The 22,555-nt window shown below is 45.0% G+C and overlaps 1 protein-coding gene across 2 annotated transcripts in view; it reads left to right on the top strand.

The window, feature by feature from the left end:
- The window catches only part of LOC137376313 (parkin coregulated gene protein homolog), a 415,075-nt gene that overhangs the window by 69,406 nt on the left and 323,114 nt on the right, over positions 1-22,555 (top strand). For both annotated transcript variants that reach the window (XM_068044611.1, XM_068044610.1), the window contains one exon: positions 21,790-21,924. In XM_068044611.1, the coding sequence (XP_067900712.1) occupies positions 21,790-21,924 (135 nt within the window). The remainder of the gene's footprint in view (positions 1-21,789; positions 21,925-22,555) is intronic.

The following is a 22,555-nucleotide window of genomic DNA, read 5'->3' as shown; positions in this document are numbered from 1 at the left end:
AGAGCCTTTTCCCTCCCCACTGGCATCTTAACAGCGGTGGTGGGAGGAGAGCCTCCACCGTGTTGGGAGGTCGCCTTGTAACATAAGGCACCCTCCCTGCGGAGTCAGGGGCGTCCCTCCTTCGTGGGCAATTTGTGGCCCATGGAGGATGCCCACTGGGAACAACTTTATCCTGCAGGACCCCCCTCACCCTAGACTGCACCCCGCTGCCTCCCCCCCTCACTGGGGCCTTCTGAACAGGCCCCGGCGACCCCGCCTCACCTACTCAGGTCTGGGGTTCCAGCCTAGGCCTGGGTCCAAGGCCTCTGCAGTACCAGCAGTGGCCACCGCTCCCAGTGGCAGTGCCGATACTGCTGAACTGTCAGCCCTCTGATTGGCTGGCAGCTCTTGGAGGCAGGATCCCTGTCTTTAAAGGGACGGGGATCCCAGCTCCTGAAACTTTAATTTAAAAAGACCGGACGATTGCTCCAGGGGGGTCGCGGAAAGGCAGAGGCAGGGTTCCCCCGGCTTTGTCGGCCGGGTGCCGGAAGCCTTGCCTCAAGCAAAAATCCAGCCCATTGAGTGGGGAACCATATGCTTGAACCTACATATTATAATTCCAGGCCACAACACATTGCAAAGTTTGTTTTGGGTTAACCACAAATCAAATATAGCATGCATAGATGCAACTAAAGCTCATGCAACTTTATTCTGAACAATTTATCTCAACTCCAGCTTCATAAATACTGCATTTGGGTGACAATTTTCCATTTCCCACACCAAACATCCTGTGGAATATGAGAGTTTCCTACTTTAGTGCAAATTAGGCAGGGGCAGATTGAAGCATGGGCCTAGGGAGCTCTTATCTAGGAACCCCCATGCAAATCGGGAACCCCAGTATTGTTCGGGCTGCCTGGAATGAAAAATTAATCTCCCGGGCACGTCTGTAAACACCCCAGGATAAAATAAGGAAGTAGAGTTTGCAATTCACATGTCACATCAGTGAACTATCTTCATCTGCACTCAACGACCTCCTGGTCCTTGGAACGTTTTACACAAGGCTCAACAGCTTCTGGCACCACCCTCAGTCTCATGAAAACTGACAAAAAGCTACATTACAGTGTGGTCAACCTCAGGAAATGGACAGCACAATGTGAGTTCTGCGGCTGGCAGTAGACTAGGCTTTGTTTTATTTAGGTCGAAATGACTTTACTTAAAACTACAGGAGCAGTGTCTTAGCATATAAATGTTTAGTCATTTGGAAGTACAAAACTTGAGCATTGCTGAAAACAGAGACATTTTGTCAAAGCTTTTTGTTTTACACTCATCAGGACAAATCACAAGAGTACCAATGTAAGGGAAGCAACACATTTATACTATATGAAAAGAGAATGTTGATTGGTTAGCAAGTGGACTCTGATTGGTAGCGGCATTGCCATGGAGAATGCACCAGTTTATGGTGACTGACAGTTAACTGCCAAGCTTTGTTTGAAATTGAAACCAGGCAGCTTGACTCTGATTGGTCAAGGCATTGCCCTGAGGAATGAACCAACGAATGGCTGTCACTTATTTTGTTTAGCTGAAGCAGGCACAATGTGTGTTCTTTCTGTCTGCAAAGAACAGGGCCCTGTGTATTAATATATGTAGCTTCCTGTATGTGCCAATATGCCCTACAGCGAGCCCAACTGACAATCTTAAATTGGTTGTCAGACAAAATGTCTCTGTTTTCAGCAGTATATATTTTTCTTAAACTCTGGCCGCTTATGCATCCCAAATTTCTTTCACCCTTCCTTTGGTGGCCTTGCCTTCAGCTACCTAGGTCCCAAACTCTGGAATACCCTCCCTAAACCTCTCCCTCTATACTGCTATCTCCTCCATTAAGACACTCCTTAAAACCTACCTCTTTAACCAAGCTTTTGCTTGCCTTTCTTAAGACCTGTCTATGTGATTCAGGGTCAGTTTTTGTCTGATTACATTCCTGTGAAGTATGTTGGAATATTTTGTTGCATTATATAGATGCTTATATAAAAGTAAGTTGCTGTTAAATATTTGTGGTAATTACAGCATTTTTCCATCTCCTGATGGATTCCAGTCTAACATTGATTGAACATTGCACATTTATTTCTCATCATTTCTTCCTCAAGATGGTCAGAAATCCTAGTGCTCTATGATTCTGTGCCCACAGAAGTTGCCCACTATGAAATTCCCCTCCTACCATTTATTTTCCTCTTGTTTAACTTCCCCAAACAATTTCCCCCCAATACAATTGTACCAAAACAAATACCTGATATACCAATACCTGATGTTCCGATTCTAAATGGTGTCAAGTGACACCGATTTTATAATGGGGTAAATATTGATACCACTATGTCAGCCAATGAGTTGGAGCAGGGGCAGGACATGTGATTTTAGTTTAGAGTCTCCAAAGTCATGACTAGAACTACAGCAGAGTCTCCCAAGTAGTGCAGGATTATTTCTCCAGCAAAATGCAGTGAGTGCAGGATAGTTACATAATAAAAATTATGTTCGTAAAATCAATCCCAATTACAGTCATGAAGTTTCCAGACGTGATTGACGGGGGCAATTACCCATTATCTCCATTCCAGCCAAGACTTGTGATTTCGCTATATGGAGCCATTTTCTAATCCCTTTTGATACTGATATTCATATTCATTAATTTCCTTACATTTCACACTTTTCCACTCCAACTGCAGCTGAAATATAGGGAATTGATCTCAATCCTTAATCACATTTTTTTCCAGTAACTGAGGCCAGTTTAGCAGCTAAATGTGCGCAAGGTGTGAAATCTATGGCTATTAATGAGCTACAAATCAATGATTAGAAAATGTGTTGTCATCTGACACTTTCGAATTCAGAACATCACATATTTGTTTGCCTACTAAACAACTAGAGTAGTTGAAAAATCAGGTGAAACAGTGACAGCATTGCTGTAAACAGTGAAGCACGACATGGGGACTTTTGAAGTACAGTAAACTGCTTTTAAAAAGTTTAAGATGCATTTTTTTTCTGAGCAGAAGTCATAAATGCAGCTTGTTTTTAAATGATATTTTGAAAACATTTGTTACTGGCTGATCTTCAGCAGCATTGCACAGAGAGTGATGAAGTCTAGGTGAAGCATGTTTAAAGAGCAAGGCATAATTTGATCAGACTGCACTGATGTAATTCAATCACCATGCACTCTGTCTTATTTTAATATTTCTATTGTAAATCTCTATGTCCCCATTTGTAATGGAAACTTTCTATGTGAACTTGGAATGCTGTAATAATATCCTCCTACTGATAGTAACAATATAGGGGAAAAAATTCTGGGCGCAGAAGTCATGATTCGTGATTACCCCAGCACCTGGTCCTGTTGAGGCAGGGAGCACACAAACTTTGTGCTGCCTCCTCATTTCAATTATTGCAGCATGCAGCCCAGCGCTGAATGGGCTGGCGGCTGGCTGCACACTCAGGAGGCCAAGCAGCATGCATGGTTAGCACATGTTTCAGCTAACCTGCAAATTTTAAATGCAGCCTGCCGCTCTTAAAGGGGAGCTGCACTCATTCTATAGAAGCTTCTGCTGACTGTCTGTGGAGGAAATGGCTACAAGGAGCACACCAAATGGAGCAGCAGTTGGTGGAAAGAAGGAGAAAAGTGATCTTTCCACAGGGAGCAGGTGACCCTCACTACAAACCCTGAGAAATGAATGGAAGCAAGTGGCCAGGGAGATCAATTCCTGGGATATGACCCCAAGAACCTATCAGCAGTGCCACAAGAGGTTCAGTGACCCACAAGGGTGGTCAAGGTCAGTGATTGGATCTTCACATGACATTTCCTACCCATCACACCACCAGTCACTCCTGCTGCTCAAAACACAAAACTCCCATTAATCAACAATCAACAATTAGGACTCAAGCCGAACAGTCAGAGACTCCACCTTACCCTTTTATATATACCAATGCTGCAGCCTCTCATCCACTTCTCACTGCTTACACATACCTCCAGCTATTCAGCTATGGCAGGAATATCATCCAAACATATTGCAACATATTCATTGACATTCTTCCCTCTCTCTCGCAGGACAAGGTGGCCCATACAGAAGGGAGCAAATTAGAACCGGAGGGGGACAGGTAAACCTGCATCACTTGAGACCTCTGGAGGAAATGGTGCTCCACATCATGAGGCTGGCTGTGATAAAGCCTGTTGCATTCAGCATCACCAAAAACATTCAGAATGATGGTATATTCCTGTCTTATGCCCACTTCACCCTCATTCTTCCAACTGGAATGAAGTGAAAGCTGTAGATGGTGTGACCATGACTCTTTCTACCTCATCCCCCTTTCCTCACCCTAACCCTCCCCTTATGCATTTCTGCTTCAAGAACTGCCAGCTGACCAACCACTGCAGCTTCATGAGAGGGGGGGGGGGGGGTGCGGGGGCGAGAGCTATTGCAAACTTCTGAGAAAGAAACACTGTCACTTGATCTGAAAATTGCAGCCACCAGCTCAGATATTTGCACCTTAGAGGGTAATAAAGGGAACCGCATGTAGGGAGTCACAGGGCAGGAAGAAGGCAGCCAGGCCAGAGGCAAATGGCAGGTTCATGTGCGAGCTCTCCAGAGGATGAAGTTGCAGATGAGTTCTGCTGCAGCGGACTTAGATGAGGACTTTGATCGGGCGGTGTAAAGGAGAACTTTGAGGAGTTTCCATATCAAGATGCTTGTTGCATTGGCAGGCCTGCCGGACAGCCTGTTGTAACGGTCAAGGAGCATGGAGGAGCCCAGCTACAACGTGGCAGAGGGCTTTGCACAGAGCAGCCTGCATACTGTTGGAATGGTAATCCTTGCTGTTCCTGTGCATCTCCCCGTTTCCAGCTGCACTTCATGGCTTCCTGCACCATCGAGAATCCTGCTAACCTGGAAAATCTCCTCCTTCTCTCTAGTAAGAGAGACTATGAAGTTCCCTCTCTTGGCGAACAGGGTTTCCGTCAGCTTCCTGATGCAGCAAGAGACAGCGATCTGGGAAATGTTGGCTATGTCACCAGTTCCTGCCTGAAAGGATCCATTTGTGTAGAAGTTGAGGGTGACATGTCCTTAATAGATATCAGCAATGCTGACCTCTTTTTTTATTATTCGTTCAGGGTATGTGGCTGTCACTGACAAGGCCACCATTTATTGCCATCCCTAATTGCCTTTGAGAAGATGGTGGTGAGCTGCCTTCTTGAACCGCTGCAGTCCTTGGGGTTAGGTACACCAACAGTGCTGCTGAGAAGGGAGTTCCAGGATTTTGACCCAGCGACAGTGAAGGAACGGCAATATAGTTCCAAGTCAGGATGGTGTGTGGCTTGGAGGGGAACTTGCATGTGGTGGTGTTCCCATGGATCTGCTGCCTTTGTCCTTCTAGGTAGTAGAGGTCGCGGGTTTGGAAGGTGCTGTCGAAGGAGCCTTGGTGAGTTACTGCAGTGCATCTTGTATATGGTACATGCTGCTGCCACTGTGCATCAGTGGTGGAGGGAGTGAAGGTTGAAGGTGGTGGATGAGGTGCCAGTCAAGCGGACTGCTTTGCCCTGGATGGTGTCAAGCTTTGTGAGTGTTGTTGGAGCTGCACCCATCCAGGCAAGTGGAGAATATTCCATCACACTCCTGACTTGTGCCTTGTACATGGTGGACAGGCATTGGAGAGACAGGAGGTGAGTTACTCACCACAGAATTCCTAGCCTCTGACCTGCTCTTGTAGCCGCAGCATTTATGTGGCTGGTCAGATCAGTTTCTGGTCAATGGTGACCCCCAGGAGGTTGATAATGGGGCATTTAGGGATGGTAATGCCATTGTATGCGAGGGGAGATGGTTAGATTCTCTCTTGTTTGAGATGGTCATTGCCTCGCACTTATGTGGCACAAATGTTACTTGCTACTTATCAGCCCAAGCCTGGATGTTGTCCAGGTCTTGCTGCATAGGGACATGGGCTGCTTCAGTATTTGAGGAGTCGCGAATGGTACTGAACATGGTGCAATCATCAGCGAACATTCCCACTTCTGACTTTAAGATGGAGGAAAGGTCATTGATGAAGCAGCTGAAGATGGTTGGGCCTAGGACACTACTCCTAGGACTGAGATGATTGATGTCCAACAACCACAACCATCTTCCTTTGTGCTAGGTATGACTCCAACCAGTGGAGGGCTTTCCCCCTGATTCCCATTTACCCTCAGTTTTGCGAGGGCTCCTTGACGCCATACTCAGTCAAATGCTGGCTTGATGTCAAGGGCAGTCACTCTGACCTCACCTCTGAAGTTCAGCTCTTTTGTCCATGTTTGAACCAAGGCTGTAATGAGATCAGGAGCTGAGTGGCCCTGGCAGAACCCAAACTGAGCGTCAGTAGGCAGGTTATTGCTGAGCAAGTGCCGTTGATAGCACTATCGATAACCGCTTCCATCACTTTGCTGATGATCGGGAGTAGACTGATGGGGTGGTAATTGGCCAGGTTGGATTTGTCCTGCTTTTTGTGCACAGGACATACCTGGGCAATTTTCCACATTGCCAGGTCGATGCCAGTGTTGTAGCTGTACTGGAACAGCTTGGCTAGGGGCGCAGCTAGTTCTGGAGCATGTCTTCAGTACTATTGCCAGAATGTTGTCAGGGCCCATAGGCTTTGCAGTATCCAGTGCCTTCAGCCGTTTCTTGATATCACTTGAAGTGAATCGGATAGGCTGAATACTGGGGACCTCAGGAGGAAGCCGAGATGGATCATTCACTTGGCACTTCTGGCTGAAAATGGATGCAAATGCTTCAGCCTTGTCTTTTGCACTGATGTGCTGGGCTCCCCCATCATTGAAGATGGGGATATTTGTGGAGCCTTTTCCTCCAGTATGTTGTTTCCTTGTCCACCACCATTCACAACTGGATGTGGCAGGACTGCAGAGCTTATATCTGATCCACTGATTGTAGGATCGCTTAGCCCTGTCCATTGCCATGCTGCTTTCACGGTTTGGCATGCAAGTAGTCCTGTGTTGTAGCTTCATCAGGCTGACACCTCATTTTAAGTATACCTCATGCTGTACTCTTCAGTGAACCATAGCCCTGCTATGAGGCTGTAGGTCCTGTTGAAGGTGGTGTCTTGCTGGACCCCCCCCCACCTGCCAAGAACGAGGCACATTGATTTTGTCATGAACATTGATTTTAAACTGTTGCTGGAGTTAAGAAAGTACTTGTTAAACAAATAAACCGTGGCTGTAAAAGACATTTACGTATTAACAGACAGTGTTTGGAAGGACAAAGCAGCCATTCCCTGACATTCAACCGACAATGGACTTTTGATCACCAGACATTTGAAGGTGGGGGAGCTCGCATTCCAGGTTGACTGCTAAGATGGCCGAATACACAAATGGACATGGTCAAACCATAGTCACATGACTAACTGCTGGGCAACCTGAGTTTTTTGAAATTGTACAAACAGTTTGCACAGAAAGCTGATTGATCCTGAACTGAGAAGATCTCTCTCCTGTCTGCTCCCATCACTTTCTCACAAGCCTCTGAATCCGCTGAAGACATATGAATCCCAAGAGAGAAAAGTCTCCTATAGCAAACAAGGTTTAAGAAAAATACTGGGCCCCAACGAAAAGCAAGATCTACTTACAATCAAGGACTCTACAGTGAGCTCGAAAAGCGTAACAACTCTTCAGATATTGCCTCAAACCTTTCCACATTGTTTTTCTTCTGCTCATTTCTGTCTCTATTTGCATGTGTATCGCATATGCATGCTAGCGTGGGACGTGGCATGTATCCATTGGCAATAACCAAATTAGAGTTTAAGCTTAAGTTTAATAAATTTCAACTTTTCTTCTTTAAACCTGTTTGTGCTGGTTTCTTTGCCTTATAATTGGAAAGCAGTGAACAAGGATTCACCAAGGGGAAGCTAAAAACACAGTGTGTTTACAATTAAACCCTGTTACAGTAAGACCAGCTGAAGGCTGAAAGAGAACCCTAGACCTTTTTCTCACCTGGTCGTAACAACATTTGTGGGCTCATCTGGGATTGACCCACAGACAAATGAGAGAAATTGTAAGGGGGAAGCCAAATTGTTCCCAAGCATAAAAAGAACAAGATCTCATTACAGGTTTTCTTGTGGTTGTGTGTATGCTTGAATACTAACATGTCTGTAACTGAAGCTAGTAGCTCTCCAAGCCAGCGTGAAGTAACTTGGGATAAGTTAAAAGCACTGTCTATGGAGGAGTTGAGGAAAATTGCTGAGCAGTGTGGGATCACTGTACGTGGCAAGGCTAGGAAATCAGAACTCCCTTGAATCTGAAGAAGCAGAAACAGGGTTAGAAGCAGGCCCAGACAGGGTACTGCGAGCAAAGATACAATTGGAACAAAGGAAACTTGAATTAGAAGATCGGGAAAGAAAAAGAGAAAGACAGAGACAGGAGAGGGAGAAAGAGAGAGCCTTCCAGAACAAACGTGAAGAAAAACAAAGACAAGAGAAGAAACGAGAGAGGGAGGAGAGAGAGAGAGAGAAAGAATATTCCAGAAAGAATGCGAAGAAAGAGAGAGAAGGCGGCTTGAGTTAAGCAGGGGGTGACAGAGTAACCCCAGTGAAAGCACGGCCAATATGGAGGAGCGTAATTCAGGGCTGGGTACAGAATTGTTAAAACTAGCTCAATTAATTCCAAAATTCAATGAGGAAGTTGTAGAAGCACTTTTGTGTCCTTTGAGAAACTTGCATGGCAGCTAAAATGGTCAGCTGAGACCCTGCCTCCTTTACTCCAAAGCAAGCTAACTGGAAAAGCCCATGAGGATTATTCCCTGTTGCCAGATGAGAGTTCATCAAATTATGAACTGACAAAAAGTGCTATCCTCAGGGCATATGAATTCGTACGCAAAGCCTATCGCCAAAAGTTTAGAACCCTCAAGAAACAAGCTAATCAAACTTATCTGGAGTTTAAAAGATGTAAGCAGCTGGCTTTTGACCAGTGGCTGAGGACTCTTAAAGTACAGCTCAGCTAAGACAATCTCAGAGAAGTAATTCTGTTAGAGAAATTTAAACACTCTCTCCCACTTTCCATAAAGACCCCTGCAGAGGAGAAGCGGGTCCAGACAGTCCAGCTAGCGGCCGTTCTAGCTGATGAGTTTGCTTTAATTTAGAAGTCGGTTTCTCAGGGGAGAACCTTTCCTAAACATCCGCACAAATCCGAAAAGGACAAAGGGTGGGAATATGATAGAAGCCCAAGCAGTCCTGGGAGAGAAAGGAAAACAGGAGACACCAGCAGGCCCTCCTTTGCTAAAAAAGAAGGTGCTGTGAGCAAGAGTGAGACCCAGAGACCTGTATGCTTCCATTGTAATAATGCAGGGCATTTAAAAGCTGACTGCTGGAAACTAAAGGGAGAGACGGTAGGGTTAATCTGGGCACACCCGCTCAGTGAAGAAGTGAACCTGATGGAAAGCACAGCAGAACAAGCTGTGGCTTTAACTGCAGTAAGAGTGAGACCCAGGAAGCTTATGGCTGCAAGTGCAGGGAAATGTAATAGGATTCCTGAAGGTTATCAGGGTTTTGTGTCTGAAGGTAAAATAACCCCATAACCTTCGAGTGGGACAAGCAAGCCCAAAAGTAATTCTCAGGGACACAGGGGCCACCAGATCCCTTTTACTGGGAAAAGGCCAGAACTTTCCCCCAGAGAGTGCAGTGAACACCAGAATGGTGGTGAATGGTACTGGAGGGCAGTGTATGCCCTTACCTGTACACTGGGCGCTCCTGGAGTGCGACCTAGTTTCGGGAACGGTGACTGTAGGGATTGTCCCTAATTTGCCTGTGGATGGGTTGACCTGGTCCTCGGTAATGATCTGGCGGGGGTGTAGGTGGTAGCCCCCCCAGTAGTGAAAGGAAGACCGCAGGAGGTCAGAGGGACAGGGCAGTGGCGGGAGACGGACACCTGCAGTTTCTCTGAATGTGTAGTGGATCAGGCCATGATCAAACCAGCTCCCCCAGAGGAGACTGCATTGGCACTGAAGGCAGATGACCATGAGGTCTGCCTGTTCGAGAATTTCTTTGGAAAGTTTGGAGACCCAGGGAAGCATAGGCTGCCCAGTCTGAAAGTGAAGCAGATGGAGTCCCTGATTGCTACTATTTAAAGAATGAGGTACTGATGAGGAAATGGAGTTTTTCTCACAGACCTGAGAACAGTAGTTCACTAGTTAGTGGTGCCTCAGAAGTGCCGGAGAGAAATATTAAGTAGTGCCTACAAAACTACAGTGGCTGTACATGCTGGTATACGAAAGACCAAATTCACAGTAAGACAGCAGTTTGACTGGCCAAAACTCCACAAAGATGTGGTGGAGTACTGCAGGATTTGCCACATGTGTCAGGTTGAGGGGAAACCCCAACCTGCAGTGAAACCTGTACCCCTAAGGCCTGTACCGGTGTTAGGAGAACCCTCCAGTAGAGGGCTGGTGGACTATAAGGGATCCTCGCTGAGAACAAAAGGGGCCAGGCTGGCAAAAGGTTGGACAGGTGTCAGGCAAACCCCCCACCTGCCAAGACTGAGGCACACATTATTTCGCCACATGAACAAAAACCTAACATTGCAAGCCCTGACTAGAAGGATATTTGCATAGTACCAGACAACGTTGAAACAATGGGGACCCAGCAGTTGCTTCCCCAATACACAGAAGTGGTCAAACCAGTTTTAGTCACATGACTAGCTGGCTGGAGTTTTTGAATTTGAACTTCCAACAAAGGATTTGAACTCAGAAAGTCGTGTGCTCATGGATTGAAGAAGGCTGTGCTCCTGAAACTGAAGCAGAACCCACTCTGCCTGCCTTCATCTCTTTCCCATGGAACTGAATCTAGTGAAGACATGTCAACTCAAAGAGAGAAAGGTTTCGTACATGATGACGGTTTTAAGAGGACTGCTGGGCCCCAGCCAAATGCAAGACCATATCGTCAATCAATGACTACAGCGTGCGTAGGGCCTTCTGTGGAGAGCCCTCCTCCTTCTCCCTCTATGACAGTTTCCTCTTTCTGCAGCCTGTGTTCTATGTCGTGTTGCAACCTCAGTGGAGCTGCAACGATATCCCCTATAATTTAGAAGACTTGCTGTTGACAGGGCAGAAACCTCCTCTGACCTCCCTGTCAGCATGCAGCAATGCTGCCTTCAAAATCTAACAAATCACCAAAACTCCTCCAAGAACACACCGCAAACTGCCATAAACTGTGGTGACCAGAACTGGATGCAGTACTCCAGTCGGGGACCAGCCAGAGCTTTATAAAGGTTGATCATAACTTCGCTGCTTTTGTTCTCAATGCCTGTATTTATAAAGCCCAAGCTCCCATATGCTTTACTAACCACTCTCTCAATATGTCCTGCCACCTTCAAAAATCTATGCACTAGCATCCCCAGGTCCCGCTGTTCGAGCATACTCTTTAGAACTATGCCATTATGTATATATTGCCTCTCCTTATTCCTTTGCCAAAATGCATCGCCTCACTCTTATCAGTATTCAATTCCATCTGCCACCTGTCTACCCATTCTGCTAGCCTATCTATGTCCTGTTGCAGGCGACTCATATCATCCTCACTGTTTGCCTTACCTCTAAGTTTGGTATCATCAGCAAATTTTGAGGTTCTACTCTGTATTCCAAGATTCAATTCATTTATACATAGCAAGAAAAAGCAGTCGTCCCAGTACTGACCCTTGGGGAACACCACTGTCTGCCGTCTTCCAGTCTGGAAAGCAACCATTTACTACCACTCGCTGTTTGCTATCCTTAATCCAATTTTTATCCAATGGACACTGACCGCACCACCACCACCCCCCCCCCACCAACCCCGTTCCATGATCCTCAATTTTGTTAAACAGCCTTTTATATGGTACCTTATCAAATGCTTTCTTAAAATCCATATAATCAACATCCATTGCATTCCTTTCATCAACCATTCTCTGTTATTTCATCAAAGAATTCAATTGGATTAGTCAAGCATGATCTGCCTTTTACAAATTCATACTGGCTATCCTTAACCAGCTTGAACCTCTCTTAATTGTCCTTATCATTTTAGAAACGGTTGCTGGAAGCGTTCCTGCCATCATTATTTATTTTCATGGCTTCTGTTGCGCAGGCACCAATTGTGCTACGGAACCCAATTTTCCGGCCGTAATATCTGCACTGGGCCATGGGTGTAATTACAGTTGATAGCCCACAAAATTACGGCAAGAGATTGGGACAACCCTTGCAAAAATTCAGGTCTTACACCTTTATGTGAGAGCAACCAGTGGTTAGCGAAGCCTGGATAATACCTGAGGTGGCTGCAGAATCACAGGGTTGAAGCTCCCAGTGCATCAGGGCAGTGAATGGATGGGCCTAGATGGCAGCCGCACAATCATTGAGGTGTTCAGCAGGGTAGGATTGTGTGTTAGAGGTCAAAGCTGCATGAGTAATCAGGCAAATGTAGTGGAGAGGGACTGGACTCGGAGCCAGGCTCTTGGGTTTGGAGGGATTGTTTGGACACTTCCTGATATTAGTTCAGGGTTGTTATTTACTTGCGCAAAATAAGCAAGTAATATTTTACTCCTCACTGGGATGTTGTGAAAGGTGCCATACAAATACAAGCTCCTTCTTTCTTTTACATAGTTTTTTTTGCCAGTGTCCATGTGTCCTGTATTTAAGAAGCAATTGCAAAGAGTCCTACTGTTAAAATATTCTTTTCTTGTTGGCATCCTTCCATCTACAAAAGATGATGGGCATGCAGCAAACAAACCATTTTGGTGGGGTGTCTTCTCTTGGTGCACCTTTGCTGATGGCTGTGAAGGCCAATCCTGGAGAGGCAGGTTCTGTCACAAACACCGCATATGAAGCTGCCAAGTGACGCCGTGAGTTGTTATTTTCTGCATTGGTGCCATTGGCCAAGCTGCTGTAGCAACTGGTAATCATGGTAGTGTACTCCAGGCCACAGGACGTGTCACCATTTCCCTCTTTTGCCAGCTAGTGACTCCCAGGTGCGACAGTTGATGTTTAAGGTTTTCATGGTAGACTTACAAGCATCCTTGAAGCGGAGCTTTGGGTGCCCTATTGGTCGTTTGGCCCCGGCTACCTCCTCACCATACAGAAGGTCCTTGGGTATGCGACTGTCTTCCATACTGCGGACATGTCCGATCCACCGAAGCCATCTCTGTTTGATTAATGGCAACACATTTGGGAGCTCTGCCATTCGGAGGACTGCTGCAGTTATGATTTTGTCCTGCCAGGATATATCCATAATACTCCGCAGACAGCAAAGATGGAAATTATTGAGCTTTTTTTCCTGGTAACTGTAAGTCGCCCATGTTTCACAGGCATACAGTAAGGTGTTGCAAACACAGGCCTTATAAACCATCAGCTTTGTCCTAAGGGTCAGCTTGGTGTTATCCCATTTGTGTTTCACGAGTCAGCCAAAGGTGGTAGCTGCTTTCCCTATGCATGTAATGAGCTCTGCATCAAGGGACAGATTGTCTGTCACTGTGGACCCAAGGTAGCAGAATTTCCTAACCACTTCCAGTGGGGTTTTATTTAGTGTGATCAGGGGCAGAGCTGCAATACCTTGTCCCAAAATATTCATGCAGTGAAAATAAGCAAGTAATAGTTTACTCCTCACTGGAAAGTATATTAATCTTCAGAGAAGTTAGCATTACCTGACTTCTGTGACGATATACCAGTAACATAGAATCACAGAAGTACAGAATTGTTACAGCGCTGAAGGAGACCATTCAGCCTGTCGTGTCTGTGCTGGCTCTCCAAAAGAGCAATTTACCTAGTGCCACTCCTCTGTCTTCAACCCCTAGCTCTGCACATTCTTCCTTTTCAGATAACAATCCAATTCCCTCTTGAATGCCTTGATTGAATCTGCCTCCACAACATTCTCTGGTAGTGCATTCCTGATCCTAACCAGTCACTGCGTGAAAAGATTTTTCCTCATGTCGCCATTGCTTCTTTTGCCAATTACCTTTGTATGCATTTCTTATGGCTTTGTTAACCTATGTTGCTCCAATTAATGATTTGTTTATCAGTATCCCTAAATCCCTTTGCTGCTCTACCCCATTTAAACCCTTTTTCCATAGGTGGTCTCCTTATTCCTTCGACCAAAATGTACCACCTCACATCTATATTGAAATTTATTTGGGATTTACACACCCATTCTGCAAGTCTGTTAATATATTTTGTCGCAGTCTTCCTCACTATTAACTACACCCCCAATTTGGTGTTGTTCACAAATTTTGAAATACAACATCCAATTCTGGAGTCCAAATTATTTATGTAAATAATAAACAGCAATGGTCTCAACATCAATCCTGTGGAACACCACTGCCAGTTCAAGTACCTTTAGCCCTTAAGCACTGTTTTCTGTTTTGGAGACAGTTTGCTATCCATTCTGCTACTTATCCTGACTCCACATCCTCTGGCTTTAGCCTGGAGAGTACTGTGGCCTTTTGAAAATCCATGGATACTAAACCCACTGCATTAATCTTGTCCATATCTTTCTGTTATATCTTCAAAGGATTCGATAAAGGTTGGTCAAACATGACCCCACGTTCCGGTCGCTTGCCATTTCAACACACCCCCTGCTCTCATGCCCACATTCCAGTCCTGGACCTGCTGCAGTGTTCCAGTGAACATCAACGAAAGCTCAAGGAACAGTACCTCATTTTCTGATTAGGCACGCAACAGCCTACCGGACTGAACATTGAGTTCAATAATTTCAGAGCATGACTGGCCCTTTTTTATTTTTATTTTATTTTATTTCATCATTTTTTTTTGACTGTGCCTACTGTTTTTTTCATGTTTGTGCTTTTGGCTAGGGCTGTTCATTATTCTGTCATTAACACCCTCTCTACACTAATGCTTTGTCTTTTACCACACCATTAACACACTCTCTTTGCCTTTGCCTCATGACCTCCTTGTCAGTTTTCTCTCCGGCCCTCTGTCCTTACCAACATTTTCCTTTTTGTTCTCTGTTCCCCCACCCCCGCTTTACTTGCATAAAAACTATTACATTTTTAATCCTTGCCAGTCTGATGAAAGGTCACTGACCTGAAATGTTAACTCTGCTTCTCTCTCCACAGATGCTGCCAGACCTGCTGAATATTTCCAGCAATTTCTGTTTTTATTTTGCTCAAACATGACTTTGCCTTTTGAAATCTGACTGACTGTTCTTCATTATATTCTTGGTTTCTAGATGTTTTGCTATTACATCTTTGAGTAAAAATACCAATTCATTTCCTACCACCAATGTTATACTAACTTTTTTTTACTTCATTCACAGGATGTGGGCAATACTGGCAAGGCTAACTTTTATTGCCTTTCCCTAATTGCCCTTGAGAAGGTGATGTTGAGCTGCCTGTTTGAATCTCTGCAGCCCAGTCAGGGTACTCCCACAGTACTGTTAGGTAGGAAGTTCCAGGATTTTGACCCAGCAACTGTGAAGGATTGGCAATATATTTCCAAGTCAGGATGGTGTGTGACTTGGAGGGTAACTTGGAGGTGTTCCCATGCGCCTACTGTCCTTGCCCTTCCAGGGATGCTATCAAAGAAACCTTGAGGAGTTGCTACAGGGGTGGAATGTCTTTGGGGAGTAGAGAGAGGGAGTATTCACTGCAGAATACCCAGCCTCAGAACTGCTCTTGTAGCACAGTATTCATGTAGCTAGTCCGGTTAAGTTTCTGGCCAATTGTGAGCCACAGGATGTTGGTGGGAATTCAATGATGGTAATGCCTTTGAATGTGAATGGGGAGTGCTTTGGTGCTCTCTTGTTGGAGATGGCCATTTCCTGGCACTTGTGTGGCACGAATGTTACTTACCACTTATCAGCTCAAGCCTGGATGTTGTCCAGTTCTTGCTGCACGTGCACACAGACTGCTACAGTATCTGAGGATTTATGTTATGAAGGAATTGACCATTATGCAACCACCCCTGTCCTTATTATGGAGGAAAAGTCATTGATGAAGCAGCTGAACGAAGATGGTTGACCCAAGGGGCTGAATTTTACAGAACCCCAACGCGGGGTTGTGGCAGGGTGGGGCAGTAAAATGCCTCCGGCAGAGGCCCACCACAGGCTTTGATGCTGGGAAGGCCCAGTCCGATATTGCCGGCGGCAGTGAGGCCTCTTGGAAGCACCCCCCCGACCCCCCGCCCCCCCGCTACTCGGCAATGGGAGACAAATTTAAATATTTTAATTAATTTAAATAAAGAATAAATTCCCTTCACGCTCCCACTGTCTGTCCCAGTGTGATATTGCTGCCGGTGGCCAGCACTCCTACACCTTTGGATCCCCATCCGGGGGTCCAAGGTGGAACACTGGTGGGGAGGGGAAGCAGATAAGTTTCTCTGTGAGAGTGGGTGGGCAGGGATAAAATAATATCATTGGTGTTGGGGATGCTGGGAAGGGTTAGAGTGTTAAGTTTCTGTACTTTGTGGGGGGAAGGTCAGGAGGGCAGGGGAAGTGTTTTGGGAGGGGAGAGGGCAAGTGATTAATTTTATGTTTTTTTAGGGGGTGAGAGGGGCAATTTAAATTGATTTAAATCTTTTTATTACCTTTAAATATTTAAATTGAATGTTAGGGCTCAAAGCCCTTTAAAAATGGTGCCAGCGCCTGCGCCAAGGCGGCTGATGCCATTAACGGGACGTACGGCCCGCCACGGCTATTTAAATAACCCGCCGCACTGAATACGCACGGGCGGACCACCATTGTTTTCATCTGCAGCCAAGTATAAATTCCAGCCCAAGGACACTTCTCTGAGAAACTCCTGCAACAATGTCCTGGGGCTAAGAGGTTTGGCCTCCAACAACTTCAACCATCTTCCTTTGTGTTAGGTATGACACCAGCCAGTCGACAGCTTTTTCCCTCATCTCCATTGACTTCAATTTTACTGGGGCTCTTTGGTGCCAAACTTGGTCAAATGCTGACTTGATGTCAAGGATATTTTTTTGTGTTTATTTTATTTTATTTCATCTTAGGTTGTTCAGTTTGCTTGCCCACTGTTTTTTTCATGTTTGTACTTGCAGCTGTTCAATTTTCAGTCCGTTAACACCCTATCTGTACTAATACTTTGTCTTTCAACACACTATTAACATATCTTTGCTCCATGACCTTCTGGTCAGCTATTCTGTGACCTTGTCCTATCTACACCTTCTTCTTTGTTATTTCTTGCCCCAGCCCCACTTTACTTGCTTATAACCTTTTACATTTCTAATATTTGCCAGTTCTGAAGAAGGGTCACTGACCCGAAACGTTAACTCTGCTTCTCTTTCCACAGATGCTGCCAGACCTGCTGAGTGATTCCAGCATTTCTTGTTTTTGTTTCAGATTTCCAGCATCCGCAGTATTTTGCTTTTAGTAAAGTGCAGCATATCTGCCAATGGCTTTTTAACTCAGCCAGTACATTACCATATTAGTTCCAGGTTTCCTGACCAATTAGCTTCAGAAGGAGTGATAATGACCCACTTGAGGCGATTGCAGATCCAGTATTTAAGGAACATTCCAAACAGGAAATTTGATGGATTTTGGAGTTGGGAGCAGGACAGAAGGAACAAATGGAATGGAGTCCACACGTTCAAAGGCTGTGCTTTGTTTTATTGATGCATCCCTGGAGGTGATGCTGGAGTCTATAAGGGCCCACAGTGAGATACTCTTTCCAGCTGACCGGAGGAAGAAGCCTGCTGGTGAAAAAAAGAAGGCTGGAGGTTACCCTTGAGGTCAGCAGCAAGACCCCTCACAAATACTCTCCATCTATTTAACACATGCTATTACTTTCACTCATGGATCCCTTCTTTCCCGTTTTGCAGAAGGGAGCACAGAATATGAGGGAAAGGCAAACCTCCAGACATCTCTCAATTGACAGCTGCAGAGGAGGAAGTGCTGGACATCAGTGGAGTCTCAGTGTGCTTGGCTGTCAGAGATGGAGGCCTCCAGCTGCCGGGTGACAGAATTAAATGTCAGATAGCTACAGGGCAACACTCACTCATATTAAATTGATGTCAGCAGCAAGTGAAATATGATCATGTGCATAACGATCGCTTAAAACATACTGACCTGGACAGTTTAATTCATGTCTTTAATCTCCTGCAGGGCCTTCGGGCGCCCTGCAGAAGGTGAACCAGGAGGATGATGACAACTTCACAGAGTAGGGTACTTCCTCTCAGGGTGCAGTGTCACAATACTCATGCAAGCCATGCAACAGTATAGATACTCATACTTCAATGGCACTGGTAAGGCAGATAGGTGGGTTTCCACCTGGTGACTCACACATCACAAGTGAGCAAAAGCAGTACAGACGGGGACAACAGTGGAGAGTCCATGTCAGAGGCTGCAGGACACATCAAATTCTGCTTAGCTGGATGCAGATGCTGTACTTCGGGGTCTGTTGATAAAGAGGATACTTCTGGAACAGCAACAAAGAACAAGTGATGTACTGGCAGGAGTTCCAACCATACTGTTCACATTTGGAGAGAGATTGGAGGAGTTTGTCTCAAGCATGAGTGGCATGATGTTTCAGGCCTTTGCAATGATGGCTTCGTCCATGGAAAGAATGGCCACCTGCATGGAGCAACAAATGTGGCAATCAAATGAGTCCCTCACAATATGAAAGCCACCTTAAATAGGATACATGGGACCCTAGCCTTCATTAGCCTATGGATCTGCAGCAAAGTTTTCTCCAGCTCATTGCTAGCATGGAAGTGTTTGTGGGTCATGAGAGGGATGATGGTGAAAGGGGACCTGGAAGTGAAGACTCAGCTCAAAATGCTTCCATTTCTCACCCGTTACTCCCTCCCTCAGTCAGTACTCCACAGGCTCCACATGTCCCGATGGCTGAGTCTGCCCCTGCACAGGTGCAGTGGAAGAGTCTTTGGTGGGGTCCTCAGGGGCTCCAAAACCCAGAGGACATCAGCCAAGAGCATCTCAGTAGTCAGAGCAGGGATCCAAACAACCTGCTGAAACTACAGAGGTTGCATTACATAGAAGTGTGAGGAAGAAGAAGAGTAAAGATTTGTAGCTCCACAAAGATATGCACATGGGTGTGTTACACAATTTTAGATTGGTAAATTTCTGTTTTATTTTTAAGCCATATTATTTGTTTCTCGCACTTTCCTGTGTTCCCCATTTTGCTACCTGGCAAGTGGCCTTTCCACTTGTGACGAATGGTAAGGCAAGAAATTCATGCTGAGCACTGTGAAAGGGATGCTTGGCTGTTTGCAGAACTGCTTTGTGTTGGGGGAATAGGGAAGTGGCTTTTCCATGTGCCTGTCAGATGGGTGGTGGAACCTAAGTAAACCTCGCAATAATAAGGGTATATTGGGCATCCTGGGTAGCAATGTGTGTCGCTGCTGCAGCACTGACTACACGGCTTCCTCTCTCGGAATCGTCTGCAGAGGCACTGTGCTGTGCAATGTTGTTCAGAGTGTAGCACACGTTGGACCCTTCTGGAGACCCTTGCTGATGCATGCTGAAGAGCACCTAATGATCTGTCCAGGCACCTGTAGTGCATCCTCAGCATGGTGATGGTTTGTTCAGTATCACATCTGGTTGTCATATGCCTTTCACTGTATCACTCTTGAGCCTTATTGGTTGGTTTCCTTAAGGGTATTATCAGCCACATTTTAAGTCTCCAAGCAGCCAGCCGTTAATTCTGCTTCAAGGTGCAAAGAAATTAGGGAGGGTCGGCTGCCACAGGTCGAAAGCATAACGTCAGCTGCCTGGAATCTTGCACACATCTGCCTGTATACGCATCTATTCATGGTTGCACACCATCTGCACATTGATGTGGTAGAAGCCCTAACAGTTTATGAACACTCCTGGATGATCTGGGGCTACCTTAATTGCCACGCGTGCAGTCGATGACACCCTGAACCTGAGGGAAGCAGCTAGAGAATCAAACCCAAACACCTGGTCGTTCTGACTGGCATCATCAGTGGCAAAGTTGACATAATTGCTTGCCCTGATAAACATGCCATCAGTCACCTCTTATGCATTTGTGTGCTAGCGACTGGGAGATCCTGCAAATGTGTCCAGCAGGGCCCGGAAGGATCTAGAGGCAAAGAAGTTGAGGGCAAATGCTGGCTGTTCTTGAGGTCTGAAATGTAAGACTCAATAGTGACAGATTTCAAGAACCTGGAAACAGAATTCAGACAATTTGATGCAGAACTCTTTAGGTTTCTATGGAGGCCCATCAGAATCCCAAAAAAATCCCTTAGCATCCTCTAGACAAGCATGCCAACTTCTTTAATTAGGAAGTCACTTTAGATCTCCTGAACTGGTTTTGATTGCCTGAGAGGGTTGGAGAGGAATTTTCCAGGTTATTTTTCCCTTTTTGAGGCCTGGGTTTTCTGTTTTCTTTTGTCTTTCTCAGGATATTACATGGCTGTGGTGGAAGGAGGGGGATGGTGTCTCTGCTGATGATGTTCTCACCATCATGACTGTGGGACAGGCTTGATGGAACAGTTGGTCTTTTCCTGCCCATCAATTTTCTGTGTCCATATGTATACACAAGGCAGACCAAGCCACATTACGTCATAAGGAATAATGGGAAATATACATCCCGTTTCACATTGGAGGCATCCATTTATTAACCTATTGTGTGCATGTCAGCACTGCCCAACAAGAATCAGGGCAGATGTAAACCTTCCGCACTGCACTGAGATTGCCCCATGATTCACTGCCTCTGGCCATAGAGGCTGCATTGGTAGCTTCCATATATTTATTATAAGCAGCTGCAGGAATTCAGTAGATAAGCTTCCTTCGGACAATATTACAGAAGTTTGCTGCCAGTCCACCTGGACTATTGTCAGAATTAATAGGTGCATCTGTCAGCCATTTCAAATTAAATCCATCCTGTAACGTTTTATTTTGCTTTTGGAAATTTGTCTTTTGGACTCCAGATCACATCACGCTGGCCATTGTACATGTCTTGGAAATTGGTCGCAAAAAATGACATTTGTCTACTACTTAACTTCATATTACATCAACATGACAAAAATGCACAGGCCTCTTCACTTCCAAAACATGGATGCAAATTTATTTTCTCCTTCATAACAGTTGTCAACACAGTAACATGCAAAAGAGATAACTGATGAATTTCCCACTGCTATAATGTGACCCAATTCTCTTTCCCAATTTGGCCACAGGGAACAACATGCTCCATTGCTAGAAATAGACATCTTCTCTTTGGTTGCCACCTGCCATAGGAAACATATGCTTGTGTATAAAACAAATTGTTACCAGTCCTAACCATCCAGGATTGAACCTTACATTTCAAATTTGCAGTTTTCTTTCAATTGTGTCCTGGTACTTAACTCCCTGGCTGAGGCTGACAGAGGGAGTAGTTTTGACTTTGGATGATAGTGTAGAATGGGTGATATTGAATCAGCTGTGTGTTACACATCTTTCCTGGTCTGAAAGTTGAGGGAGATGTATAACAGGCAACTGATCTAATATAGCCCATTTTACACTATCGCCCAAAGTCAAAATTACCCCCATGCTCTCTTAATTTTGGGACAACATTGTAGCCATCATGTGGACAAGATTTTTTCTAAGGAAGGAAGAATGATATTAGGCAAAAGCAATGCGAGAAAGGACCGAGCAGAAAATTGTCCTTTACTGTGTGAAATAAATAAACCGAATTTTATTTCATTTCTACAGTTCTGATAATTCCTATAAAATTGGACTTTTATTGGCGAGTTCCTAGCCTGCATTTGCATCTTCAACGCTTTTATCAAGTTTATACAATTGTGGGAACAGTAGTTGTCAGGATAATTGCAAAGATTGTAAAGGTACAATTTTTTGTTGCTTTTCAAGGTGGTTGGTCCTTCATCTGCAGGATCTTTTCGAGAGAGACCCAGTGCACCTACAGCATTTCGCAAGTGCTATAAACGAGGTGATTTCCCTATTGCCCTGGAACATGGCTCACAAGGAAATCGAATAGCCTGGAAGGTGAGTTGGAGTATAGTCATGAAAAGCAGTGCACCACTGAAAGTAACATTTCTGATTGCCAAACAAGGTTAGGTTACAAATTAATCAAGTAAAGTCATTTCTCCATAAATAGGGGCCAGGAAAAAGACATGTTCTCCTGAATCAGCTGTCCACCCTTGCTAACAATTAAATTATATCCAGCAAAAGAGATGAGAGAGTCAGCTTTCCTTTGAGAGTATTCTCTCCTGGCCAATCCATCTCCATTTTTATGAGAACCTGGCAACCGAGGCTATTTAAAACAGTGCATCAAGTGATGGAATTAGCTAAATGCATCAAGTAAGCAGGCATTTATCTCCCAAGCTTCGCCTCTTCCTGCAGGATATTTCTAAATGGAAGGTTTAATTACTTAAATAGATAGGTCAAGATTGTATGCCCTATGTGATGCAGAGCAGAATATAAATGAAGGTCAATCCTCATTCCACTCCCACTTTCAATAGCTGCAACACAAGTCAGTTACTACACTGATTTGCAGCTTGAAATAGTTCTATCTTTCACATTTATCTGACACAAGGTTAATTAGCTTCAAATCAAATGTATTATTTAATGATTGCTCTGACATGAGTATGCACTGCATAAAATAACAGAACGATTT

The sequence above is a fragment of the Heterodontus francisci genome, chromosome 13 (assembly GCF_036365525.1).
Source record: "Heterodontus francisci isolate sHetFra1 chromosome 13, sHetFra1.hap1, whole genome shotgun sequence".
In the NCBI taxonomy this organism is placed as follows: domain Eukaryota; kingdom Metazoa; phylum Chordata; class Chondrichthyes; order Heterodontiformes; family Heterodontidae; genus Heterodontus; species Heterodontus francisci.
The sequence above is the reverse complement of the archived record's forward strand: the minus strand, read 5'-3'. Positions and strand labels throughout refer to the sequence as shown.